This window comes from Thalia democratica, chromosome 7, assembly GCF_965202585.1.
Source record: "Thalia democratica chromosome 7, ktThaDemo2.hap1.1, whole genome shotgun sequence".
In the NCBI taxonomy this organism is placed as follows: domain Eukaryota; kingdom Metazoa; phylum Chordata; class Thaliacea; order Salpida; family Salpidae; genus Thalia; species Thalia democratica.
The window spans coordinates 33,203,871-33,222,927 of NC_139171.1; the positions used below are offsets into that span (position 1 = coordinate 33,203,871).

The window sequence follows — 19,057 nt, forward strand, 5'->3', positions numbered from 1 at the left end:
CGTTTTTACCTCGTACTTTTAATTGAACATAAACTTTCTTTAAAGTAAGCCTTTTGAAAATTTAATAGAAAAACACTTGTTCAAAGAAGTAAGTTTACATGAACTTGTAAAGTCACTCGAAATTAAGTTGATCTCAAATAAATAGTGGTCAAACTAAACCCTGTCAAAGACACGACATAGATAGAAAATCAGCACTATATATTTAAAAATAATATCATGACAAAACAAAAACTCGTTTAAGATCTTACACATGAAAAATATTTATTCAACCTGTTGCTTTTTTTAAACAAAAAACTATTAAAACTTAAAAAATAAATGCTAAATTGAACTTTTATATTCCCTTCAGTTACGATTAAGCTATGTCGCTTACTCTATGATAGTTACACTGGAAACTAATTTTAAACGTGAAATCTGTTATTTTTGTTTTGTAATAAATAGTAGTAATTTACGACGGGCCGTGAAATTATCAGTTTATAAAATCCGGCTCGTTATAATAAAAGCCTGCCGACTTGTACTATAAATATTTTAAACATCTAGTTTTTTTTTAAACATTTAGCTTATTAATTGTTGTTTTAAAACTAAAGTGCCGAGACCGGTATGATAACAGCTTTTAAAATCTTTATAAAAATTTAAAGCTTAAGAACTAATTTTATAGTTTTAATAGCTTTTTTTTGCAAGTTTTTTTAGTTACGATTCGAAAAATAACTAACTTAAAAAAATATTTTTCCCCAATAAAAGTTAAACTATTACTGTTTGTAGTAACAATTACTGCATTACACCTAAACCAAGTTATGTAAACATCGCTTAAGTTTTACGTCTGTAAACTTTTAAGAGAAGCAAGTATTTACGGTTTTGAAATTGAAAAGGTCCTTTTTAATCTTTAGAGTAATAAAAGTGCACCAATTAAAAGCTCTTATTTACAACTAGCTGAAAGTTTTTTTCAAAAATTTGGAATAGAGACTTTCAAAAGTATAATTTTAATACATTTTCAAAAGTGATGTTTTTGAGTACTATTATAATTTTCTTCATATAAAAATAGTTTTTTACAAATTTTGTGGACTTTTTTTAACTTGCTGAACAAAACGTGATAAGGTACCCGTGGTGTACGACTCGATAAGCAAAAATTTCTTCGTTCACCAGATCCTAGGACGGAATATTTTACATTTTGACTTTGATTAAAAAGTTTAGATTTTTGTGAAGTTCACCCTTTTTAGCTGTTATTTATGAACAAATTTAGTGCTTTGAAATAACTTGCTTGAGTTTCTTCAACCACAAAATATTTTATTTTGGTTGTATTTACATTCAAGTTTTAATTTATGAAATATCTTATTAGTTCATCTATAAAAGATATGTTTGACTAAAGCAATTTTCGCTACCTGCTTTTATAACTTTCAAAGCTTTTATTGTTTTTACTATAAAAAACATAAAAATTAATTTTTAGAACTGATATTTTTCTTTCGCTTTTCTTTAGCTAAACGTTTTTATTTTTCCTCCCAAAATATTTGTTTTTGTAAGCTGCTTAAACGAAATCTAAAACAGTGAACAAAATATTTTTTTACTAGAAATAAATGTATAAAAAACTTATTGAATAAAAGTTTGAAATAATGATTCATAATGTTATTACAAGTAATTATACTACTTGATAACTTAACTAAGCATTTTTAATTTATACTTTTAACTGAACATTAACTTCCTTTAAAGTAAGCCTTTTAAAATCTTAATAGAAAAACACTGGTTCAAAGAAGTAAGTTTACATGAATTTGTAAAGGTCACTTAAAATTTAGTTGAACTAGAAATAAATAGTGGTCAAACTAAACCCTGTCAAAGACACGACATAGATAGAAAATTAGCACCGTATTTTAAAAATGATAATGTGACAAAATTAAAAATCGTTAAAGAACTTACACATAAAATAATATTTATTGAACCTGCTGCTTTCTTTAACAAAAAATTATTAAAAATTTAAAAACCAAATGCTAATATAAACTTTTAATTTTCGTTTATTTACGATTAAACTATGTCGCTTACTCTATGATAGTTTAACTAGAAACTAATTTTTTAAGTGAAATCTGTTATTTTTGTTTTGTAACAAATAGTAGTAGTTTACGACCGGCCGTGAAATTATCTGTTTATAAAATCCGGCTCGTTACTAATAAAAGCCTGCCGACTTATTCTATAAATATTTTAAACATTTAGCTTATTAGTTATTATTATAAAACTAAGGTACTGAGACCGATATGACAACAGCTTTAATAAAAGTTTATAAAAATTTTAAGCTAAAGAACTAATTCTAAAGTTTTCATAGCTTTTTTTTTTTCAAGTTGTTTTAGTTACGATTTAAAAATAACTAATTTGAAAATAAATATTTTTTCACTAAGAGAAGTTAATTTAATACTAATGTTTGCAGTAACAGTTTAAAATTTCTACAATTACTACATTACACCTAAACCAAGTTAAGTAAAAATTACATTAGTTTTACGTTGGTATATTTTAAGAGAAGGAAGTAATTACGATTTTGAAGTTAAAAAGAACCTTTTTATTCTTTAGTGTAATAAAAAGTGCACCTATTGAAAACTTTTCATTTAAAACTGGCTGGAAGTTGTGTTCAAAAAGTTGGAATAGAGACTTTCAAAATTATAATTTTGTACATTTTTAAAAGTAACGTTTTTTGAGTACTATTTTAGTTTTCTTCAATTTTTACAATTTTTGTGGACTTATACTAACTTTTGTGGACAAGATGTGATAAGGTATCCGTGGTGTGCGACTCGATAACCAAAAAGTTTTTCGTTCACCAGGTCCTAGGTCCAAGTATTTTACATTTTGACTTTGATTAAAAATTTTCGATTTTTTTAAAGTTCACCCTTTTTGTATTGTTTTTTATCAACAAACTTAGTGCTTTCTTACAATTAACTTGCAGGAGACCACAAAATATTTATTATGGTTGTATTTATACTTAAGTTTTAATCTATAAAATATTTTATAAGTACATCTATAAAATATGTGTTTCATTTATGACAAAAGTAATTTTCGCTACCTGCTTTTATAATTTTAAAAGCTTTTATTGTTTTATTAGAAAATACATAAAAATTAAATTTTAGAACTGATATTTTTCTTTCGCTTTTCTTTAGCTAAAAGTTTTTGTTTTTCCTCCCAAAAAAATTTTTTTGAAGCTGTTTAAATGAAATCTAAAACAGTAAACAAAATATTTTTTACTAGAAATAAATCTTTAAAAAACTTATTGAATAAAAGTTTGAAATATAATATATAATTTTGTTACAGTTATTGATATTACTTAATAGCTTAACTAAGCACTTTTAAATTATACTTTTAATTGAACATTTTTATTTTTTAAGTAAGCCTTTCAAAAATTTAATAGAAAAACACTTGTTTAAAAAAGTAAGTTTACATGAACTTGTAAGGTCACTCGAAATTAAGTTGATCTCAAATACATAGTGGTCAAACTAGACCCTGTCAAAGACACGACATAGATAAAAAATCAGCACTGTATATTTAAAAATAATATTATGACAAAATAAAACCTCGTTAAAGATCTTACACATAAAATAATATTTATTCAACCTGTTGCTTTTTTTAAACAAAAAACTATTAAAACTTAAAAAACAAATGCTAAATTGAACTTTTATATTCCCTTCAGTTACGATTAAGTTATGTCGCTTACTCTATGATAGTTACACTGGAAACTAATTTTAAACGTGAAATCTGTTATTTTTGTTTTGTAATAAATAGTTGTAATTTACGACGAGCCGTGAAATTATCTGTTTATAAAATCCGGCTCGTTACTAATAAAAGCCTGCCGACTTGTACTATAAGTATTTTAATCATCTAGTTTTTTTTTAAACATTTAGCTTATTAGTTGTTGTTTTAAAACTAAGGTACTGAGACCTATATGATAATAGCTTTAAATATTTCTTTAAGCTTAAGTACTAATTTTAGGGTGTCAATAGTTTTTTTTGCAAGTTGCGATTTAAAAAATAACTAACTTTAAAAAAATATTTTTTCACTTACAGAAGTTAAACTATTACTGAATGTAGTAACAGTTTAACATCTCTAACAATTACTGTTTTACACCTGATTCAAGTTACGTAAATAAATCTACGTTGGTATATTTCTAAGAAAAGAAAGCGATTACCATTTTGAAGTTAACTAGAAACTAGCAGGGCTTCCCAAACTTTTTTTTAAATATTACCCCCTTTGAAGAAATTAAAAAAGCTATTGCCCCCTCCAACAAAATTAATCAAATAGATATTATACTTTTTTTTTCTTGCTCTTCATCTACGACTCCAGAATATCTAGTGTAAGTTTCAAATATACTATTAAAACACATAAGACCAAGGAAGTTGTTTTAAAACATTTGAAAAAATTATTTTAAAAGTTAGAGCTTAAATAAATTTTTAAAGTAATATTGTTGGAGTAATATCTTAAAATTAGTTACACTAAAGACTGTCTTTTTTTACATTTTTGTGGACTTATATTAACTTGCTGCTAAAAATTATATATGTTTCGCTACTTTAATAGTAACGTAATATTTTATCAGAAAAGATTAAAAACGCTTTAGCAAGTTTTATTACATAATTTTTCATGCATATATTAGTGCGAACGTTTTTTTTTCAATCTTAAAACTTAGACAAACTATCTGTTTTAATAACAATATATAAAAAAAAAAACAATTTTTTAACTTTACGAATTAACAATTCAAATATTAAAATTAATTTTAGTTAGAATAGTTTGTGTTTGTAGTATTTAATAGCATAAGTAGGCTTGTTTAACCTCAAAAAAAAATTCTTCGGACTAACCTTGTGAAAAGTCTCTGAAACAAAGCCACTAGTTGTAAACTTTATACGAATTTGTAACAGGTGGTAAAAATAAGTTGTATTTAAAAAAAGTATTCCTCAAACTCTAGTCTGTAATATACACTACTTAGGTTCAAAAAGTAGCCCTATAAACTTTTAAGTAACAAAATTAAATTGACATCTTGTTCTAATGTAATAATGTTTTCTAACTTATGGCTTCGTAAGACTTGTCTAAAAGTATGTAGAACTTAAAATATTACAATATAAAATATACAACCTGCGTTTAGTTGCAAACAAAGTTCTTATTTTCATTATGATAGTTTTACTAGAACTTAATGTTAACCGTTAAGTCGAATAGTTTTAATTTGTTATAAATAAATTTAATTAACGACGGACCGTGAAATTCTCTGTTTATAAAATCCGGCTCGTTACTAATAAAAGCCTGCCGACTTGTAGTATAAATATTTTAAATATTTTTCTTTTCAAATGGTACATGAGAACTGTGTTAAAACTAAAATACTAAGATTTATATAATTTAAGCTTCAAATATTCTTTTTTAATGTTTTGATTTTATCAATTAGTTTAAGTTTTTATATAATTAAATATTTTTTATTAATATATTATTTATATTTTTTTGCAAACTAATTTAGCTACGATTTTAAATAAAAATTGAAGAAACTTTCTTTTTATCAATGTTATTTAAGCTATAGATTTTTATAGCAACTGTTTAGAATTGCTGATATTTGTTTTATTTCTTCAAATTCAACTATACTAAAATCATATAAGTTCAAACGTATAACATTTTTAAAAGCAGTAAGTAATTACGAACTTGAAGTAAAAAAGATTCAAATATTTTTTGTTTTTAAAAAAGTGTATAAGTTAAAATCTTTATAATCGAGACTGATCACACCAGATCACAACAGCTCTAACCAGATCACAACAGCTCTAACCAGATCACAACAATGGTTTCTCGCGACTACGCCTGCCTGATGAGTCCTAACAAGGAAACAAGGACGAAACCGGTCGTAGGTTTACGCGGATTAATCAAACATACTCAACAAAAAACAAACAGGATCAAACATATTTAAACGAAAAACCGTTGGCCGATAAAATGTTAATCCCCGACAACGAGCTAAAAAATTTCAAGCTTGTTTACGCAGCAACACGAGCGGAATTTTAACAGTAATACTTACAAACACCATAACCACTAGGAGGCAGTTCTTTCATCTTTTCAACGGCAGTTCACACGTATATTCGGAAACCTTCGACGAAGTTCGTCACCTTCCTCACTTTCGATACATAAATGTAGATTTTATTTTTTCACAAAACGTAAAAGGAAATTTTCAATATATTTTTAAAGCATTGAAATAGTAATAAATTACTTTCAAGTATCTTCAAAATAACTTTTGAACTTTTTTTTTTTATTAGGTATCTGTAAAAAAAAAGTTTAAATGCGTCTTTAAAACTAATATTTATTAAAGTTTTAATGAGATTTGCCGCATTAACACAATTGTAAGCACTCGGCAGCCTTTTATGAGTTATGGACCAAATTTTATAAAAGGTAGTAGACCAAGCAAGTATTTTTTAAAACATTTTCATTTTAATTTGGTTTTTACTAATAAACAAACAATAAGCAAAATAAAAGTTTAGTTTTTGATTTTTTTTGTTTAACTAAAGGATATAGATAGAACAAACTAAAAATGTTGTACAGTATAGGTAAAAATATATTTTTAAATTTTTTAATTTCTATTTAACTCAATTAAGTTTGAACTCTACCTAATTTATTTTATTTTATATAGAATTTATTTAAATTTAAATAAATTAAACTGTGAAAATTTTCAACTGTTCAAAAGTGACGTCACACAAAAGTGGATACTCGTGCAAAAGTGACAACCAAGTTGTGGGGAAATGATCGGGTAGTAACTGTTTCTGGTGGATATTGTGCGGTTAGGAATTGCAGGGTTGCCACAGATTGAGCTGAAAATCATTCCTGACTTTTCCTAAATTATCTCATTCAAATTCTTAATTAAAACCGACTCAAAAACCCATACACAAAGATTTGAATCTGTGTAAATTATTCATTCTTATTTTTATACAGGTTAAAATAAGTTCTTTTGCTGAATTAAATCATCCAACTTCCATTGCATTATTTACAACAAGTATCTTACAGTCTTCGTTGAAATTGAGCACCTTTTCTTTATTAACTAGGTCTTTTTTCTTTAAACTTGCAAGCATTTGGTTGCAGTACAACTAAGTTCAACGTTTTAGGGAAGTTCGATTATTTAAACCAAACTTTGATAACTATAGAAAGCTGAAGTTAGAAACCATTTCGCTTTTTATAATTATGCACAGCAATTTGATCATCAAGCACAAGGTGTCCTCATGCATAAAGACAACAATAGGCTTGGTACCCTGGTACCATGTCAATAAAAGTTTTCATGAGAGATGCCACATAAATGAAAAATGTATCTTCCCTAGAGCAAGGTCATCAGCCACAGCATCCCAAACAATTCGGTAACATCTGCTGTCAGGACACTTGCTCTTTGGACCTGATTGCTAAACTTGCAAAAAAAAAATGTTCGGCCAAATTTTGATGGCCAAATGAGCCACTAACTTATTGTCGAGTCAACAAGTTTTACAAAAGGAATAAGGTAAACTTGCAACCAGTTATAGACTTATAAGCCGTTCTTCAGGTTTTCTTTGATGTCCTCAGAAGTGGTGTGACCCAAAATTTTGAAATAGAGTGTTGTGAAACCAATTGATTATTACACATGTACCAAGCCACAATGTCCATTCGGGCTTTATTAATAATGTCATTGTAGCGTTCATCAAGAGATACACTGTACCACCTTAATTTGTTTATTGCTTCCAGCAAAGTGTTTAGGAAATGCGGTCCCAGGTTCAAATTTATCATATATTACAACTTGGTTCAAGCTGTGTTGCATAACTGTAGTGCAATGTCAGGATAAATCTTTTTGTTAAGCTCTGTCACTTTGTCACATGAATCGACAGAGTAGTTGTGCTTGACAGTATGTAAATCCTATAAGTTTTAAGCGGTTGCGGTTTGTGACTTGCCCAAAAAACTTATTGATGAGCCTATACTACTACCGCTGCTCTCATAACTCACCTCATTTGAACTTGATCCAGCATTATAGAACTATAACTGTCTTCTGGTCTTTTGTTTCTATGTCCATCACCATTCGTTTGGACAGTAAGCGTCTTTCTTTTTATATTGGGCAGTGACAACGTATAATAACACCACTTGTATTTAAAATACTTTATATCTTCATATTCAATGGGCCTTTCAGAAGGGGTACACTTTGTTAAACAAGTCGCTGATGGTGATAAAGTAATAAAGATAAAGTACAAAACTGTTTTCCGCATAAATACCCATTTTTGAAACATCTAGTAAAAAATTTAAAATTTTTTGGTATAAATTGGAAGCTTATCAAAAGTTAGAAATAATTAAAAAGAGAAACAATTAAAACCCTTAACTATGGTCAATATAACCTGTGAATAATAATCTTATAGTACAAACCACTGATTTGTTTAAAGACAGTAAATTTAAATCAAATATTTAAATTAAAATAGAAAACAAAGGGAACTGTACCACTCTGAAAAAAATTATTGAAAATTTACAGAGAACTTCAACTGATGAGCTTGATATGCTTCATAATAAAATCAATAGAATAAAGTTAGTTAGAATAAACAACTAACTTTTTAAACACAAAAAGTTACATATAAAAGTTAGGTTTTTTTTCAACCCATCGCTGCTCTTATTGATTTTGAAAATTATAGTTTCATAGAACTGGCACATCAGTTTTCCCTAAGTTTTAATGATAAATGTTGTTAACAAATTTTTTTAGTGCCCCTTCAACCAGATTAACCTCAAAAATGCAATACATAAATAATAGCTTAAAATCTGCATTTTTTTACAAGTAGTTGTCTAAATTTTCCAATAAAAACAATTTGTTAGTAAAAAAAAATGTCCTGCCTACAGTAATTTTGAAAACTAAATAAAATCAAACTCTTTAGCAGCAAAATTTTATTAAAACAACCATCAAACAAACACTACTATTTAAGCCCAGTCAAATTAAAATTGAATATTTACAGGTATTTTTCTGTATCAAATTCTATTTAATGCTAAAACAAAAGTAGACATACATAAAACAACTCAACATTTTTAACAGCATGTAAGCTTAAATATTGTTATCACACAAAAAAATTTTGTGTTTGACATTGGATTTTTTTTCTCAACTTAAACTGTCCAGATAAGTTAAGTCCGGATATATGAGAAAATATAAAAAAAAAATCATTTAAGGTAGCTTTACATTATGTTTTTAACGTTGTTATACTACTTAACACAGTTTTTAACCTTAAACTTAAATTTAAACTGAAAATATACCCAAAATTCTGTACTTTAAAAACCTGAAATATATTCAGAAAACCTAGAAGAATTTTATCAAAAACCAGTGGCAACCCTGCAATTGTGGAAAACAATGTATATTTGTTTAAATATCATGGGCATTATGAGGAGTACAACATTTTCTTTACTAAATTAAAAATTGGTTCTTATATTACAGCTAAAAGTATAAGATACAAGTTTTTATAGAATAACAAATTAATTAGTTTTTAAGATATAAATGTATTTGTAAATATAAATTCTGAGACAAACCTATGGACCATAAATTGTATATTATCAATTTTCTAGGAAATTAAATAATTACTAAAAATTCATCTTCTCCTTTATTTTTTGAGTTAGAGACTTTGAATTTTTAGGAAAAGTTCATTTTATAGTTTAAAAGACATTAAATGTTGAGATTTAATAAATATAAAAAAAGTTAAGTTTTAAATAAAAAACAAAAAAAAAAAGTGTTGTTGAAAAATTTCTGCTTTCAATCAATTTAAATATTAGTAATGGACTTTCTGTAAAAATTTAAAGATAAAATTAAAAATGAAGAAGATAGATTTTTAGTGGTATAATCTTTTTTTTTTGTTTTTTGGTGTGTCTTTCAGTAGGAACCTTTTGAGCACACTGACTTTGATCGCTTATATCTTAAAAATTGATTTGAATTTTTTCAAGCTGTTAAAAAAGTCTGATAACTCAAATAAAGCTCTACAAAATAAGAGTAACTTGTAAAAACAAGGTAGACTTTCCAATGCCCTTAAGTACTTTTGTTACTACTAAGATTTTTTAAGTATTCAAGTCTGATTAAAAGTAAATTATACAGTTATTGATTTTTGCTACTTTTTTTTAAATTTCTCACAAACTCAATCAGGCTTTTTTGCCTCAAAGAGTGGTAATCCTGTAAAAATAATAGGCCAAACTTAAAAGGTAAAAAACTGTTTTTTAAATTAACTTAATAATATGTATGAAGTTAGCTTATAAACTTTCCAAAACTTAAGATATAGTTTACAAATAATTGAAATATGTGTTTTAGTAAAACAAAAATCTAAGTTTAAAAAAAAAACTCATCAAAAACATGGTTATAACAAAACAGACAAATGAAAGTAAAAACAATAAAATATAGTAAACAAAAACAAATTAAACATTATTCTTTCTTTATTACACTAACTAACTTTGTTGGAGCTATGAAAATCAACTAATTGTTTAATTAGTTATTATTGTATATTCCAGTGAACTTGTTTTCTTAGATCTTTGTAAACAAACGCTTAAATCTATATTTTTGATAACTCAATCCACATGTTAACTCCTTCAGCAGCAACTTGCTCTATATGTCCTCTGATGCTCTCATCTGCTGCACACAACTTTTTCTGTGGTTTTTTAAGCAAAGACCTTTTCAATGACCCTAAATTTATATTTTGTTAGCAACAAATCTCAGTTTCCAACATTTTCCATTGAGATAGGCAATGAAGATGCCACAAATCTTTGCTCCAAAATAGCAAAAGTTTTGTCTGCACTGGGTTTTGTTGTAGTTGTGAATACCGTCCTGTTTTAAGGGGAAATCATTACCTTTGAAGTGCTCTGTCATATTATGCATGGTCCAAAATGTTGTTGATGTTCAAACCTGTGTTTGATTAAAGTGAAGTTATTTCAAAGTTTTTGTCACTGTTACCAAACAATTACAGATGCTAGCTTCTGGTAGCAATAAACCGTTAACATATGTTCAGAAACCTCCTCTTTGAAAAATATGTTTACCAGAAATCAGCATACCAGAAAACCAGGTCTATTTTGTTGTTAAAATACAGTAAGATGCTGACTCTCAAGTGTTTTAAAAGGAGAAAGCTTGAGAACAGTTTTTATTGAATTTGGATCAGTTTTATGATTGTTATGCTTTTTTTTATCAAAGAAAACATCAGTAAAAGTCTATAGAAATACAAAGCCTGGACTTTCTTGTGCGATGAGACAAGCTTGTGGTCAGATGAGCAAAGTGGTATAATCTTTTGTTACCTTTTTTTTTCATGTAGCTATTGGGTCCTCTATCTAATTTGGAGTTGCTTTTTATACAATGTTAACAAGGGTGTACAATTTTGAGAAAATATTTGGTGTAGCCAAGATTTTTGTCCCACACCATATTGTAAAGTGTTGATTTTGGTAATTATATTTTATTTATTCACTTTGATATGTGATTCAATACACAAAGCATAGTTTCCACTTAAATTAACTCAAACTGTTTTTTTTTGGTTAAAGTCATATGGGGGGGGGGGGGGGGGTAAAACACTTTTTTTTTACAAGAATGAACTTTAGCTTTTATATTAAAGCTTTAAATATAAACTACAAGTCAGTTTTTTTAGAATTCAAAGATATCATTTATATTTTGAGATATTTTTTTTTTGTAAAAAGTTTCCGATACAAACGTGTGGACCACAAGTTTTACGGTGTCAATTTTCTCGGAAATTTGAAAATTCACTAAAAATCTATCTCCTCCTTCATTTTTCAAGCAATCTTCTCAAATTTTCAGGAAATGTGCCTAATATTAAAACAAATAAACGTTACTTATGAATTTAAATAAAAAAAAAATTATCACAAAAATTAAAAAAAAAGTGTTTTTTTTTCAAAAAATAAATTTAAACAAAAAATTGTGATGAGTTATTTTTTTTAAACTTAAAGAAAAACTTTAATGAGTTATTAATGTATACATGTCAATTTAAATACCTCATATTTTTCTATTTCAAAGTTTGTTATAAAATAAAGTTTTATAGTTATTCAATAACTCTTTTTTTAATTGCTTAAACTAGGTTAAAAATTTAAAGATAAACTTTGCATTTGTAAATTAATTTCAGTTTAACAATGTTTTATGAAAAATATCATTAGTATCCCTGATCAATTGTTTATTTTATCTGGTATTATAGTAAAGTTATTATTGTATTGCAGATTTTTGTAAGTTTATAACTCTCATTAAATAAAACTTTCTGATGAGGAAAGATGAGAATAAAACACCTCTTTCTTTTGTGGAAAGAATCTCACACCTTTCACACAAAAGCTTGCTTCAAAAACTGTTTCTTTTAAAAGTCTTAAACATCTTCTTGGTACAAACATGGTTTGTGCCTGATGAGTACTGGCAATCGTTAGAAGTGGCCCACCGCATGGTCTTTGGCTACGGGCACTTGACCTGGGAATGGAAAGTCGGGTTGCGCTCGTACCTTTACACCTTGCTGTTTGCTTTTCCCTTCAAACTTCTGCAGGTGCTGGGACTCGACAGCTTGTTTCTGCTCAAGTTTGTGCCGAGGCTCATACAAGGCGGCCTGTCTGCCCTTTCAGAGTTCTTGTTTTACTTAACTGTGAAGAACTTGTTTGGAGCCACTACAGCCGCTTACTCTCTGTTTTGCTTTGTCACCAGCTGGTTTTGGTGGTACTGCTCAACTAGAACCTTGATAAACACTTTTGAAACGAACATTGTATGTATTGCTTTGTATTTTTACTCAAAACATGCCTTGCCATTAAAAAAAGTTACCGTTAGAAAAACTGGTAAAAAATTGTTAAGTAAGCATTTTAACATTGTTATAATAGATGCTGTTGTTGGTTTTTATGTGAGGCCTACTAGTGCTTCAGTTTGGCTTCCTTTATTTAGCATTTATTTGTTACAAATTTACAAAAACTACAGTTTTACATTGTGCTTAAAAGTCACGCTTCAAATTTTGACAAAGGCACTTGTTGTCTTTGCCTTTTTAGCTGTTGTTGACCGGGTTTGCTACGGCGAATGGGTGAGTGTGCATTTAAACTTTTTGTTTTTCAATTTTATTGACAACAAAGGAACTTTTTATGGGGAGCATCCATGGCACTGGTACTTCACTCAAGGGCTGCCTGTCGTGTTTTCCTTCCACCTTTTGTTTTGCATTTACGGTTTGTGGCTCTATGAAAGGAACGTAGAAAATGAAACTAAGAGCAATGCTGTTCAGCAACATTTTCTTCTCATATTTAAAAGCTCAATAGCCACCACGCTTTTACTCTACAGCATTCCTGGCCACAAAGAGTTTAGATTTATTCTAGTACTGATGCCCTTTGTTTCATTCTACAGTGGCCATGCAATTTCAAGCTTGAAGAAAAAGTACTCAAAGTTGTGTTTCTTGTTAGTTTCGAACACCTTAGCTGCACTTTACATTGGCTTGGAGCATCAAAGAGCCCCGCTGATGCTCCTTGACCAGTTGCACGAGCTCAAACCGAAGCCTTACGAGCAAACTCTGTTTCTCATGCCCTGCCACTCAACGCCGTTTTACAGCCACTTGCATCTGCCGACCAGGCTGAAGTTCATCACGTGCGAACCGGACTTGGAAAACAGAGCCGGCTACAAAGACGAGTCTGTTTTGTTTTATGAAGACCCGAACAAGTGGCTCGAGAATGAGTACAAGTCAGGCTTTGATAACTGCAGTGCTGTTGGTTTGCCAAACTATATTGTACTGTATGATGTGTTGTACGATAGACTTTATGAAACTTTTTCTACTTGTTATTTTGAGTGTTACAGAACATTTCACACCCATTTTTCAGAAGGAAGAGTTGGTAAAAATGCTTTAATTTTATGTAAAAATAAGTTTCATTAAACTATCTTTTTAAATATTAGCTGCTAAACTTAGTCAAGAAAATAATTTTATCTGCTTTTGTTTAAAAGTAACTCACACTTATTTTTTATTTTAGAACAATTTTATCTTTGTTAAAATACAATTTGATGTCTTGTAATGCTATCTTGACCTATAAACTTTTTAGAATTTTTTGTTAGGATAATAAATTATATACATTGTGAGCCATTTTAGTGGTTTTATTTCTTACATTTTTTGTCCCTTTTATTGTCTTATTATAACCTGATTTGTTGCAAAGATGCTGTTTGTGTTTTTTTTTTCATACTTACTCATACTTTGTTAACTTCAATTTTTTTAACAACCAAACAACTTACTATTATTTTGTAAATTGATATTTTTTACAAAGAACTTTACTCTTAATCCAGTTTTAATTTATTTTGTGCAAATGGATTTCAACCACTTCAAAGCGTTGCCAGGAAAAGACGAGCACGAAAACGACGTTCTCCACAAACCACCGCACGAGGGCAGCAGCAACACCGACCACGTGATCTTCTTCCCGGGAGACATCCAAAACTTCGAGCTGAAGATGAGCTCCAACCCGCAGTCCAAGCACCACACCGCCTACTCCTTCGAAAACACTCTGGGCATTCTCGGCGCAAAGTTCAAAAAAAGCCACGTCTGGCTGGTGGTTCCCCGAAAACGAATATACGACATCATCAGCTGCTACACCAACTTCGTGCCCACCGAGTCCGTCGTCTGCCTTCCCAAGCACTCCAGGGACCACGACGGCGTGGCAAATATGGCGCAGCTCTTCCAGTCCATGCTAAAAGCAATTAAAATACCCGATTCCGAAACCGTCAGTGTCACTTTGGCCGCCTTCAGCAAGGGCTGCGTCGTTTTGAACCAGGTGTTGTACGAGGCTTCGCGGGAAAGCACCGATGAAGAAACTGCCAAGTTTCTGAGCACGATCAGGTGCATGTGCTGGCTGGACGGAGGCCACAGCGGGACGGAGGACGACGTCCACTGGGTGACCGACGAGGAGGTGCTGGGAAACCTGACGTCGCTGAAGCACGCGGACTTTGCGGTGCACACCTCGCCCTACCAGACCAAGGACCCGCACAGGAAGTTCAAGGGGGAGCAGGCGGCGGGGTTCGTGGAAGCGATGAAGCGCAACGGGTGCAAGCTGCGGCACACCGAGCATTTCGAGGAGGAGCTTTCGCTGGAACTTCATTTTAAAGTCATTGACGTTTTCGAACCTGTTGCTTTGTAGCTAAATAGTTGAATTTCAGTCTGCGTTAAAAAAAAATTTCATAGAAAATGTATTGAAATATATGAACTTGTTCTATTTAAGTTAAGTCTGACGAAAAATCATATTTTGTTCCTAATAATTTTTTAATTGCATTTAAACGACTCTATATTTTTTGCACATGTAAAATTTGTAATAATATCACTTAAACTAAATTTTTTTAATCAAATTGAACACTGTAATTAGTTTTAAAAAAATTTCATTTTATTTTTAACAGCTTAGATGTTTTGAAGCAAGTTTAATAATATATTAGGTACACAATTAGATAAAAAGTAATCATACTAAATAATTCTTAATAAAATTTAAAATCTTGTTTTGTAATATGTTTCATTGATACTTTTAAGTTTACATTTAGATAAACTTTCTTAGAAATATCATCTTTAATTTGCAAAAATATTTTATTGATTAAAGGTTTTTTTTATTGAATTTTTTTATTTAAATATCGCTATCAGATATTGCTAACGGGTAAGAACGGGAAAGATATGATCCTAAATTTTGATCTGTGTCTTTAATATAGGATCATCTTAGAATATTAGTAAAATGCGAAAAAAAATAGTACTTTTATGTTTTTGCGAAAAGTTTTCCTCTACTAAAATTGATACATTAATAAATTAGTTGTTTCTATTTAACCCACAATGTAAAATGACATAGATAATTTTTTTTTTACCATTTAATTAAAGAGTAAACTTTTACAAAGCTTACACTAAAAAATATATTTGTATTTAGCTCAAAAATTGATTTAAGATCGATAGCGCTTTTAATAAAAATTTTAAAAATCATCAGGTTATTAAGCAAAAAATAGAAAAAAGTAATATTAAGTAGTTAATGTATCTTATACTACAAACCTGTTAAGAACAAAAAACAGCCGTTTAAAGTGAAATAATAACCAGTATTACATGGCAGTCACTAAACTTGAAAATCCCGAAGTGTTTGAACTTTTTCTCTGTGTTTAATGGTGTTATTTAAGTTATTTTTTATAACTGTTACTTATGAAGTTAAGTACTTCAATAAATATTTTTCAATTAAAAAATAAGAAAATCAATTTTATATTAAAATGTTTAAAAACCTGGAATTTGTCAATTTAGGCTAAGAAAACCTGAAATTTTGAAAAAAAAAACTTAAGTTTTGAACAAAAGTTACTAAAAAACTTTGAATTTTTGACAATTTTCCCATATAAGTAGTAAAGTTTTGGTTTGACACAAAAATCTATCAAACTGGGTCTTTAGTTTTTATTTTGCCACTGGAGGTCTCAACTAACACAATTTTTTTTTCTTTCCCTTGAAAATTTACTCGGGACGAAATAATCAAAGAAGTCGTTGTAAACTTGAACTGCTAAAATGTTAACTGATCGCGTTTGAACTACTTGATCTAACATTATGAAAACTTTATATGATAAGAGTGTTTTAATTTAAAAAGTACAGTATGTATGAATTAAGGAAAATATGCTTTAAAGCTTGTATGTTATGCATAAGACTGGTTATTTAACAACCAGATGATTGTTGATAAAAATTTCCTTAGTTATTCCTTTTAATAAACCTTTTTACTTAAGTTTTAAATCTTATGAAAGAATATAATACCTTAAAATAAAACTTAATTTGTTAAAACTTATACTTTTTTGGTTTTATTTTCAGTTTTCAGATGAATTGTTTAATTTTTTTTATTATAATTTTTTCATTGGTTAATTCTTTTTTCAAATATTTTACCCGTAGTCTAAAAAGAAGTAAAAAAGTTTAAAACTTACTAAAAAGAATGAAAAACTAAGTTTTTACTTGTTGCATATCGCATTTAATAAACTAAATATTTTATACTAGCACTGAACAATATTAAAAAGTCATACGACAAAACAAAACGGGCAATTAAAGTAACAATAAATGCGGACGATTTACATACTATTACTATATGACGTCATAAAACCTTTAATAAGGTCGCAGTGTCAAATATCGGCTTATAAACATACTATTTCCAATAAGTTTGACCATTTCAACAAGTTTCTTTCAAGTCGTAATTTAGTTATTGATTGAAGCCACAACCTTACTGCAGTATATATGTTAAACGAAAAACTGAAACTTTTCAAAAGGTTAATTTTCAAAATTTTAAACTTGAGTGTTTCTTATATATACTCATATTTAGTTTTTGTTGTACTTTTTAATTTTAATCTTTTATACAACTTTTAAACGCTTTGTAGACGTAGTAGTGGAAATTATTGCCTTTGAAAATATCAAAGCTAGTTTCAATTCCCTCCAAATTACTTGTTAACTTTCATTTATCACACTTACCTGTACTTTACTGCGTTTCAACACGTTTTATCTTTCATTGCTCAAAGCATTATCACATTACGAGCGATACAGATTGTGTGTTGTCTGAGCCAACAGTACTTTAATTTAAAAATATTAGTCATTTGATACTTCTCTTACGTTTGGGTGGGAATTATAAAAAGAAAATTTACAAGTTTAAAAGCTCTCTTTAATTGTTATAAAGGTTTAAGTACGTATTGATTCTGAAGAACAATTGGTTAGTTTAGTCTCAATTTATGTTTTTTTGTTTTCAGAAACATTATACAAGAGCATTTTATCTAAGACCATCAAATATTTCAATTCATACCATAAAAATATTTATTAAACAATAAAAAAATTACATAGTTATTTTACTTTATTTCGAATTAAAATTTTTAATTTTAATACAGTTCAACAAGATTTTGAAAGCTTACTTTGATTTTTCCCTAACTCTATAACACTAAATTGAAAATCATCAAATTCATCAAGATGAATTAAATAATCCACTGCTGCTAAACTCAGTAAGCAGAGTGTAACTAACGGGTTTCCAAGACCAATCGCAAGCAGCGAAGTTCCATTATACAGGAACTGTTTAATTTGTTTCTTTGCTTACTTTTCTTCCAGGTGTTCAATCAGCACCAAGATTTAACAACTTTCTAAAGAGGGACCAATGACGTATACTTTTTACTTTTTTTATACTTACCACAACTACCTTTGCTTTTAGCAAAGCTACGGTAAGCTACCACTTCACAGTGCACTGTACATACTAATGTTCCTATTTAGTAGTTTAAGTTATATTATTGTTTTGCACATCATTTGTATAACAATTTATTTTGTGTGAAATCGAATGAAATCAAAAGCGTTTTTGCAGCCGTGACCAATTGAAGAATGTTAAAGTTTAGCTATTCCAAACAGCTATTTTGTCTTTATGTAAGTAGTAGTTTACATTGATGGTGAAAATTGTAATTGTATAACTGTATATTACACTACGGCACCGTTGCTTTAATTGTTTTGCATTTTTTTATTTTTTGTTTAATAAATATTTAGCAGTTTTACAGTGTTCTTCTAAACGCTGATCTTGTTTTCTATCATATGTCAACTGCTCTTTAGCTGAATTGCTTTGTGACTGTGTTTTTTCATCGATGTAAGTTTTCAAGTTGTAACAAAGGCGGTTTCAAGTACCTTAGCTTCTAACAAGGGACTTCTAGCAAGGCTGTTTTAGGCTCATTTTTGGGAAAATTGACAGCTTTAAACTTGAAGGTATTACAAAATTAACATTTATCTTATCAATTTTTAACAGCAGACTAAAAGTAAGTCAAATTTATGATCTTCAATAACTTTCAATAACTTTATAATTCTGATAACGTTTTAAGTAGATTTAGAAGTGAATATTTTTGCATGATCTCTTCAGGGAATGTAGAGTTTTCTCATGATCATTTTCAATTTTGCAACTTCCTCTGAGCTTACATTAGAAATATGTTGACATTTAGTTGTTACTTTTGTTTGGCTTTATTTTGAAAGGCATAAAACTACAAGCTGTTCATTTGAAAGACAAAATAAAGGTTTGTTTAGGTATTGCGTTAAATAGTTGGAACCAGTTAAAAATATTTTTTTACAAGTATTGAAGCAATATACGTCTAACAAAAAAACACGTAACAAACTTTGTGCACGATGAATAAGACACTGTGCAG

The 19,057-nt window shown here is 28.8% G+C and overlaps 2 protein-coding genes across 2 annotated transcripts; both read left to right on the forward strand.

Moving 5' to 3' along the window:
• Window positions 1-12,188: 12,188 nt before the first annotated feature.
• Window positions 12,189-13,811, forward strand: LOC145841267 (GPI alpha-1,2-mannosyltransferase 3-like). Its single transcript, XM_082948633.1, has 2 exons — window positions 12,189-12,741; window positions 12,784-13,811. The coding sequence occupies exons 1-2, from the start codon at window positions 12,189-12,191 to the stop codon at window positions 13,809-13,811; spliced, it is 1,581 nt and encodes a 526-aa protein (XP_082804759.1).
• Window positions 13,812-14,232: 421 nt separating this feature from the next.
• LOC145841268 (mitochondrial protein C2orf69 homolog) lies at window positions 14,233-15,057 on the forward strand. The gene has a single exon (XM_082948634.1). It carries the CDS (start codon window positions 14,233-14,235, stop codon window positions 15,055-15,057), a length of 825 nt encoding a protein of 274 aa, XP_082804760.1.
• Window positions 15,058-19,057: the final 4,000 nt, after the last annotated feature.